This window comes from Haliotis cracherodii, unplaced genomic scaffold (assembly GCF_022045235.1).
Source record: "Haliotis cracherodii isolate W230 unplaced genomic scaffold, xgHalCrac1.p SCAF_9, whole genome shotgun sequence".
NCBI classification, from domain to species: domain Eukaryota; kingdom Metazoa; phylum Mollusca; class Gastropoda; order Lepetellida; family Haliotidae; genus Haliotis; species Haliotis cracherodii.
Window position 1 is genome coordinate 18889806 of NW_027266343.1, and position 10581 is coordinate 18900386.

The 10581-nt window shown below is 41.3% G+C and overlaps 1 protein-coding gene across 1 annotated transcript; it reads left to right on the plus strand.

The window, feature by feature from the left end:
* The first annotated feature begins 6347 nt into the window (after positions 1–6347).
* LOC139451782 (formin-2-like) lies at positions 6348–7079 on the plus strand. The gene has a single exon (XM_071233090.1). It carries the CDS (start codon positions 6348–6350, stop codon positions 7077–7079), a length of 732 nt encoding a protein of 243 aa, XP_071089191.1.
* Positions 7080–10581: the final 3502 nt, after the last annotated feature.

Here is a 10581-nt window from a genome sequence, read left to right on the forward strand (position 1 = left end):
CAAACTTTAATGAAGCATTTACCTGTCATTAAATCTCCATTAGTTAATGTGCCATTACATTCAGCTGTAAACTAACTTTTAATGACACCATTCGTACATTAATGGGTCAATGAGGTTTTGGGGTATCGTTAACCTGTCATTAAACCAAACATACAAAATAATATTCGCTAATACGTTATCAAAATGCAAGGACCCGAGAAAGGTTTGCACTGAAATCCCCCAAACACCTTCAGTACATCACAAAATTAACGTCAGAAATTATGCATTTATGTCCTTTCGAGTTAAGCCTTCATTATGGGTCAATTATAGGGACAAGTTAATGGCAATTTCACACTTAAAGTATCTTTAGTTAATGACAGCTAAGGAAAGACATTGTACTACACATTGTAATGCCGCCATTATCTGAAGGATTTAATGAACAGTTTGTGCTTGATTAACCCATTAGTTAATTAAGGTTTGATACAACCAGGTCAAGTACGACTGTAGTAGCTTGCCAAGGTGTGTGTAGTCGCGACGGCTAATCAATGAATTTCTCTCATTTCAAAATATAACGTGTTATTTCATCGATGTAAGATAATGTGAAGCATATATCAAATACAGGAATTAAAAGCTATTTTGTTTTGACAAATATTTGCCATTAATTCTAAAATAATTCAGCAGTCTCAATATCATATGGATGTGATAGTAATACTATGCGTAATGTGGTAGATAATTGATTGAAACGCATCGTATTTCATATCGTGAAAAGAGACAATTCTTTTGAGGACATAAACTTGACATGAAGTGGGGAGATAGCTAAATATCCTACAAATACAAGTCAACACCGGGATGATTTTCTTTCAGTTTCTACTGGAACTTCGAAATGTTAACTTGTTTTAATTGTGTAAAAGAGGATTCACGTAAGGTGAAAGGTAGATCTTTGTCTAGCTGGTTATTGCCTTGGATAAACTGGTTGCACTTGTGTTCACAAGGCATTGCTTTTTCAAGAAATGTGGAGAACATTTCCAAATGTAACGCTTCAGTGTCAAAACGTATGTCTGATGCAGTTCCCCAGTTTGACTTGTATGTTCGGTGGTGTTGTTTTTTCAGGTGAACAACTTACTTGTCTTTGCATGTGTTTGTGACGGGTGCCACCGGTGGGGCTGGTACGCTTACCTTTTAACGAAAACCTCGTATCATGAACATTTGATAGTGATTCATAAACACATCCCTTTGATTGGAAAAGGGATGGCTCGCAAGAACTCCAGTGGTGTTCCATTTGATGCCTCAGTGATGACTACCATAATTTCATTTTGAGTGGAATCTAATGTAAAGATGGATGTTGTAACTTTATAATGTTCTTCGGAAATGCCTGAAGGCGATGATCATGATGAAGTTCTCTTTTACGCAAATTGGACATGTCATGATTCAAATGGAACTCTTTGTTTCAGGATGTGGACGAAAAAATGACATATTGCAAGGATTCAAAGTCAGCATGAAATCTAAGTTTGAGATTCTGAAAGGTCATTTGTTTTCGCCCCTTCAGTACTGTACGCCTCTGGTGACCTGGGCTTGTTATATGATAGATGGTGTTTTAAAATATTGCCGATTACACATGCATTTGATATGGCGGCCAGCGTCGTTTACAAAACAGTAATATTCAAACCAAGATATCAAAGTACAAGACAACCTTTTATCCTTCTTTATTCAATAAATAAGCAGAATCGTGAACGATGACATGAAGTCTGCAAAGTATAATGAGCCAAAAAAAAACTGAAGAAATTTAAGTTTCTGTCTTAAGATGTATTGCCTCAGATTTTTCCATTTGTTCTTTGTCGCGTGCTTCACTATGGTTTTATCTTGAAATTACAACTCCACGGAAAAAAGTGAAATGCATGCTAGTGTATGGATATTCCTTTAAATACCAAGTCTTCATGATTGATGCAGTGGTCCGAGTAAAATAGATCATTAATTTTTATTTTTTTTATGTGATTTGTTTCAGCAGCCATAGTTTTATTATGAAATATTATATAGAATGAGAAGAATCAATGAACATTATATTAATATAATGAACATAAATTATCATTATTTTCAGCATCAAAGTCAGCGAGAGGCATAAGGATTAACGATTAACTGACTAAGTGGGTTAGTGTTTACGCCGCTTTAAGACCAATATTCTTCGAACACGGGCGTTTGACGTGACGAGGTACGCTCTAATCACTCGACTATCCCTATCTATCCTAAGAAATGATGAAGATGAGAGCCTACGCTCTAATCACTCCACTATCCCTATCAATCCTAAGAAATGATAAAGATGAGTCAGAAACAAATAATCGTCAACTCGTGGATGTACTATTTCATTACTAGCCCCCCATATATTCTGTCACATTTTTAAATAGGCAATAATCATGTAAACCATCAGTAAGGATAAGAATTTATGTATGAACAACTTCTTCATTTAAATTAAGAGCGACGTTTCGGTGTAGGTTCTAACACCCAAACGTCGCTCTTAATTGTAGTAAATAAGTTGTTCATCCATAAACTCTTATCCTTACTTAGTACTCCAACTTCTAAATGCCTATCAAAGAAATGTAAACCATCGTCTTAATATATAAATTACAATATTCGCGGCGAATTGCGGCGTCTAGGCCACCGGACTATCATAATGTAATAATGTTAATGTTAACATAATGTTATAATTACATGTATAGAAAATGGAAAGAAACATTTAATGAAAAGGCCTAGCACGTGTTATGTTTGTGCCTGGTCATATGTCGTTGACTATAAAACAAGTCACATCAAAACAATCAATAAATCACAGTATATTAACTACCCATGGTCTACAAGAGCAACTCGTAGAAAAACACAAGTATAGACATCTTCAGGTTAAAACACATCTATTACTTTAACTGTCTGGACTAGTGAGTGAGTGAGCTAAAGCTTTACGTCACATCGGCAATGTTTCAGCCATATCGTGAAGAGTCTGGACTAGTAACAAGCCAACTTTATCGTTGTGTAACATCATTTAGCTAAGTAAATAGTACGGTACCTCAATCCTTCATCATGTCACCAGATGAAGCACACACCGACCTCGTCCTGCATCGGATTGCTTCAGTCTGCGATCTCGTGTGTGGGAAAACCAATATAGCAGAATGGGATTTTTACATTTCAGTATACCGAAGGGACATGGCTGCACCGAATAAGATAGACGCTAATACCCGGATGCCACTGCAGTCGTAACACTTTACGATCTTGTCAATATGTGCTTTGATCATCGTTAAATGATGTTTTCGGTGTCGAATTATCGTTTCACCTTTTTCCAAGATTACGTGCCAGTATGCAAATATCTTTGCACCTTAAACCTACACATGAAAGAAAGTAAATCCCAAAGTATCCAACAATTTTAATAACTCGCATTTAGTAAATGCTTCACAAGAGGTGTGTAGATGTAATTTGTTCATTATTTCAAATATTGTTAACCTACATCACGAAGTCCATACGCTTGATTGGTACTATCTCAACAGCCTGTCCAATTCCGTTTGTATTAATCTTCACTCGATAAAAGCACAAACACGAGTGACGTTTATGTGACCTATCCTAAAATCGACGGCCCGTGCTCAAAGGAACATTCATTGGTTCAGGCTTTGGGGTAGTAATGCAATAAAACCAGAACTGCCATTCAGGGATCCAGTCCAAACACTATCACACTCAAATAAATCAGTTCACAATGACTTAAAGAAGACTCCATCTCACATAAACCAGATACCTTGCTAGCCTCCATCAACAAATAGAAGTATCAAGCAAATAGGTACTCGTGGTAAAAAAATTCTAACATTCTAAGGACCATATATCTCCAAACCTCTCCAAACGTCGCAAACATGTGCTGCCTGTCTGAAAGATTAAGTGTCACACCAACAGCCGTTCCTATTACTTAAAGGGGCCTTTAAATTGGTCGAATCCTAACATACACAGTGTTGTCTCTATCGACCACTACACAGCAGTCTAGCGAGTGTTATAAATATGTAAGTATGTACCCCGTGCACTATGATTTATTAAGCAGATTTATTACAGACCCTCGTACATGTATTTTATGGAACCTTCACGCCTAGTCCGGTCTCATTCCCTCCAGCTCTAGAAAGTAAGAGCCTTTCGGGTTCCTTTATTAATAAAGTTTTTTTTATATATATTTAATCAGATACATAACTTTTTATCGGGGACTATATGTTAATTAAAAGGCTGTTGAGAGTGGAGAGTTGCGGCTTTTGATTAAGCCCGACAGAAACCTGTGATTGTGAGTTCGAATCCCGGTTTGCCCCGACGGTGTTTCTAGGTTTATCAGCACTCTATCCGCGGTCGTGGGTTTCATCAAAGTGATATAGGTCTGAGACCTGCTGAAGCGCCGTGATAACTGGAATACTGTTAAAAGCGGAGTCGTACCCAACACACCCACTCTCTGAAGAAGGAAATGAGCCTGTTTTCAAAGTTGAGACGTGGGTAAATGCCTCTCACACAGCCAGCAGTCAGTGGGTACCCAGTGGAGACTGTAAGGAGTCTTGGAGAAAGTTACCAATGGAAAAAGGTGAAAGACGTATCGTTCTCTGTGCTGGCTGTGCTGGTCAGGGTTTTCTCTCATGATGTGACCTCGTCTTTCGAGCCAAGGCAAAGAACAACAGGGACCACCACACAGAAATGAATGGCAAGGTATTTCTGTAGTGGGCGAAAATTAAATTGGTCGCTGCTATGCCTGTCAAGTGCCTTATTATCATCACAGTATGCAGGATCCCGACAACAAGGCCCCGACGTCCAACAACCTCAAAGTAAATATGGTGATGTGCCTGCAACGTAGAAAATGACCGCTCCTTCCAGGGCTACAAAACCACAACTCCATAAACTCACCAAATCTAACAAACCTGAGCCCGCGTGTATGGTTAAAAATAACATCAGAGGTCAAGCTCACTATGCCTTACGACTTCCTCCTTACCACCGCGATCTGAATCATATAGGGTTGATATGGGGTATCGTCAAAGGTGAAGTTGGACGATTGAACACGGGATGTAGAGAAGCGAGTATATGAATCCCTTGGTCGGGTAACATTGGAAACATGGCACTGTTGCGTTACCAAAGTCGTCAACGAGATGGAGTGAAGATACTGGTCAGGTGATTGACTTCAGCAAGCAACAGTCCCACCTATAGTTGTGACCATCACCAGTGACACAAAGAATTCCGACGAGGGTTATGACATGATCAATTCAGGTTGCGATTAAAATTATTATGATACGACCCCTCATATGCTGTCACTGCCTGTTCGTTGTTTAGCATGTGCAGAACGGGTTAGCGCTGTTCCTCTTACCATTGTACCTCCTCCGTTCAAGATGTCAACTTATAATACACATAACAACATGACAGTTTCTTAAACTTTTTCCAGTGATGGGAATATAACAACAAAGAGCAGATGTTGCTGGGTACAGGGTATTCATTGCCGTGTACCGTATTGACATTTAATAGACTATTGCTGGTTTGAGTTATTATGCAATTCATCGTTGAACTTCTCATTTGGAGCTAAACGCACTGTAAGAGCTGTGCATGTCCATATTTGTGTGTCCGCCCATATGAAAAAGGCCGCATGTAAATATTGGAGCGTCCTCTTACCAAATCCCAAGATGCATGTGTGAACGTCCTTGAACCATATTTGCCATCTGCGTGTGGGAATGTCTTCCTAACACACGCATCTCCAACATAGCGGCATGTGTGAAAGTCTTCATACAAGACACACCTCCCTTGCTACCTGTGGGAATGTTTTCATACAACACATCCCTTCCTCCAGTTGCATGTGTGAACGTCCCTGTACCAAATCTCACATCTGCATGTGTGAACGTCCCTGTACCAGATCTCACATCTGCATGTGTGAACGTCCCTGTACCAGATCTCCGATCTGCACGTGTGAACGTCCCTGTACCAAATCTCCCATCTGCATGTGTGAACGTCCCTGTACCAAATCTCCCGGCTGCATGTGTGAACGTTCCTGTACCAGATCTCCCGGCTGCATGCGTGAAAGTCCCTGTACCAGATCTCCCATCTGCATGTGTGAACGTCCCTGTACCAGATCTCCCATCTGCATGTGTGAACGTCATTGTACCAGATCTCCCGGCTGCATGTGTGAACGTCCCTGTACCAGATCTCCCATCTGCATGTGTGAACGTCCCTATCCAAAATCTCCCGGCTGCATGTGTGAACGTCCCTGTACCAGATCTCACATCTGCATGTGTGAACGTCATTGTACCAGATCTCCCGGCTGCATGTGTGAACGTCATTGTACCAGATCTTCCATCTGCATGTGTGAACGTCCCTATCCCAGATCTCCAGGCTGCATGTGTGAACGTCCCTGTACCAGATCTACCGCTGCATGTGTGAAAGTCCCTGTACCAGATCTCCCATCTGCATGTGTGAACGTCCCTGTACCAAATCTCCCGGGTGCAGGTGTGAACGTCATTGTACCAGATCTCCCGGCTGCATGTGTGAACGTCCCTGTACCAGATCTCCCGGCTGCATGTGTGAACGTCCTGGTACCAGATCTCCCGGCTGCATGTGTGAACGTCCCTGTACCAGATCTCCCATCTGCATGTGTGAACGTCATTGTACCAGATCTCCCATCTGCATGTGGGAACGTCCCTGTACCAGATCTCCCATCTGCATGTGTGAACGTCCCTATCCCAGATCTCCCGGCTGCATGTGTGAACGTCCCTGTACCAGATCTCCCATCTGCATGTGTGAACGTCCCTGTACCAAATCTCCCATCTGCATGTGTGAACGTCCCTGTACCAGATCTCCTATCTGCATGTGTGAACGTCCCGGTACCAGATCTCCCGGCTGCATGTGTGAACGTCCCTGTACCAGATCTCCCATCTGCATGTGTGAACGTCCCGGTACCAGATCACCCATCTGCATGTGTGAACGTCCCTGTACCAGATCTCCCATCTGCATGTGTGAACGTCCCTGTACCAGATCTCCCATCTGCATGTGTGAACGTCCCTGTACCAGATCTCCCATCTGCATGTGTGAACTTCTTCGTACCTCGGCATCAACGAACACGGATGCCATAACCTTTCCCGCTGATGAGACAGACTTTACATTCGTTGGTGGAGGTTTCCACAATATTGATCAGTGTTTGATCTGGAAACCCAGGTTTATTCCATAGTCATAAATCGTTGCAAGAACGTTTGTGGATCAGCTTTTAACAGAGCTAGATTATCACGAGACATGTTGTGACTGATGCGGTTTTTATCATAGCTTTGGAATTCAACGTGTTAATACTTTCTTCACTGCCAAAGTTTCAGTTGTAATGATATGTGATCACTGCACTTTCATCAAGTTTGTCCATTTTCCAAAGTTTACAAACTAAAGTTACTGACATTTCGCAGCGAAATAATTTGCTCATTTCACTCAAGTGCTTTGTATATACCTCTATGACATCATGGAATATCCAAAACAAAAGATTTCGCTTCAACGCAATTCGTTCTATGTGAGGCTCAGACCTCATCAATCAGCCCTGGAACAAAACAGCGGTGGCATTACGTCAATCAAGACAATAATAAAGTCAAATTATCTCCACCATCCCCCAGTGGAGGCAACACATATTGCTGACATTAAAGAAACTAGATAGAAGCGTTACAAAGAAATGCACAGGTGCTTTGTTCTAAACATGAGGGATTTGTCAGTCATACAGTTACATAAGTTATCAAAGAGATGCCCTAGCCTTTCTAATTCACTTAAACGTAGATTCTAGATTATCCATGGCAACAGGGAAGTCATCACAGGTTGTATCGTGTCCACTCCTAAAAAGATAGTCTGTCTCTGTGTCCATAATCTTCAAACAACTGTGACTAGCCTCTGTTTTGAGTCATTAGAAACAGTTTACTTGTCAGTTCTTACAGACACACTACTATCAGAATTCCTGACAGAAAGGACTGAATTGTGTAGACTTTCTATTGATGATGCTTGAGTGACTAGTAATCAAATATGTGTGTGAAATTCAAGCAGGAAAGGATAAGTTAAAACTCCATACGTCTTCATTTCATTTCTGTTTCCACAGATAGTAATTGGGGATGAGATCATTCTGAAGAAATTAAATCTCATGATTATTTCAAAACATTTAAATCGTTTTATGTTTATGTCAATCGTTTTAAAAATCTACAGATGTCCTCAGCTAAACAAGGACCGTCTGTTTCGGTCAATTTGACATGAATAGAAGGCATCAATAATTAATATTGCGTATATAATGGAATATATTTTTGAGTAATGTTAAACTCTTTTTCATCGACATAGAATTTAATACGCGCATTTTGTTCGAAACAACATATACTGAGCCGCAAAAGAAACGTCACCATGGATAGATATATGAGAAACCTTATTTGTCAAAACATTGTAAACATACTTTGACACATATTAAAAAGATGAAACTTGGCAAAATTGATCATCAAGGTTGAAATTAAAGTGTCAAATGTTCTTAAAGTGAAACACAACACTAGTCTCTGAGAAAATCTCGTGTGTCCGCTATGTGCATTGATAACTGCCGTGCAACGTCGATACATGGAATGGATGAGGCGGTTGATGAAGGCCATAGCCGTAGGCACTTGAGCCCACACGCCTGACGCAGTTCAGCTGCAGTTGTCGGCCCTGCTCGGACGTCATTCAGCCGTCTTTGAATCTCGTCCCACAGGTGCTTAATGGGATTTAAATCGGGACTGAGGGCAGGCCACTGCATGGTTCTACTGCCATTCTGCTGGAGGAAGTCTCTCGCAGTGTGGGCACGGGCGTTATCATGCTGAAACTCGTCTCAAGACTTGATCAATGTACCGAGCTGCTGTGACACCATTGCCTCTCCCTGGACCGATGTTCTGGAAGACCACAGCGTCGACCCTCTGTGCAAGACCAATTCCACCCCATATCATGATGCTCAGACCACCCCACGAGTCTCTCTCAACAACACAAGTATCCGAATAACGTTCCCCACGGCGTCGCCAGACCCTCCCTCTCTCCCTCTCTCTCTCTCTCTCTCTCTCTCTGTCTCTCTCTCTCTCTCTCTCTCTCTCTCTCTGACGATCCTGACGTCGGGTGGTGACACTTGGACTTACACTATGTGGTCGGTAATCTGTAGTGTTAGTGGTCTGGTACCGTTGCTGGAGCCTGTATATGTTTGGACTTGAAATGCATTGGCTACTTGCCGGGCGGTTTGTCCAGCTTGCAGACGTCCAAGGGCTTGGGGTCGCTAATTTCTTGTCAATCTACATGTGGTAGCAATTCAATAGCGAATGAATGTTATCCGATGTGGGTTGATTTTTATAGGGCAAGAAATGGGGGAACGCATGTGCATTTCAATTTGCACGGAACTCACGTGTATCGGGTTACCATGGCCGTTGCCGTGATGCGTTTGGGCGATCGGTTTTATTGTCATCTACTTTGTTTTTGTATCATCAAATTTCATTTTTCCGGACAAAGGTAATTATTAAATTTTAGAAACTTTGACAAAAAATACCCAGATATATAAATGACAACTTTTCATGCAATGTTACTTGGGGTGACGTTTCTTTTCCGGTTCACCCGATCCCGTTAGTCGCCTCTTACGACAAGCATAGTCGCCTTTTACGGGAAAGCATAGGTTGCTGAAGACCTTTTTTGAAACCGGATCTTCACAGGTCTCGTGGACTGTGGATCGGCTGGTCAGGCCCAATCATCAACGGGTCTATTAACTGACGTACTCACCCTTGCCGTCTGATTCATCTCCTGCAGTGATTGGTATAAATAACAATTGGGTCAAGTATATAAGAAAAGAATATGCAATGTTTTAATGAGGAATGTAATTTTAGCTTCACGATGATTGCCTTTATCACACCAATTCTGTTTCTGTTGAAATTGTTCACAGTGCATGAATCAGCAAGATAACGACATATCTTTTCATTGTTGATATAATTGAACATGACGTCATCCACACACGCACGCACGCACGCACGCACGCACGCACGCATAAGTGCAACAATCGCGATGTTCAACCCAATTTCATCCCACAGTGAGCATGATGTGTTCAAATAAATTAATCGTCCAACCTTTCCCTGAACTGAATATTGCTGTACAACACGTTCCGTCTTGTGCGGTCGTACTATTCATGTCGTCGTTAATGAAAACGATTACGGGATCCTGGCTGTCATTTGTCCGCCTCTCGTAACCGATAACACTATGATTGATGCTTTAATAAATCATTTCAAGCGATCATGCAATATTGCTATCATACCTTCTAGCACACTATTAATATCCAATTCATATATTCCTATGTCAGAATTATATTTTAAAGAAGCAAGGCTCAACTCAAGATAGTTTGTGTAACAGATCGTTTGTAAAAGCAAATCGCAATAAAACTTCAAACGATCTTTCCCTTTTCCTTGTAAAGTCAGTGTGAAACACATTCAGTCACCCTTTAGCTTACATACAAACTGTATATGTAGTGAACTAAAAACAAAGTGAAGCATGCTTGTCGTAAGAGGCGACTAACGGGATCGGGTGGTCAGGCTCGCTGACTTCGTTCGATGATGTCAATCACTGGATTGTCTG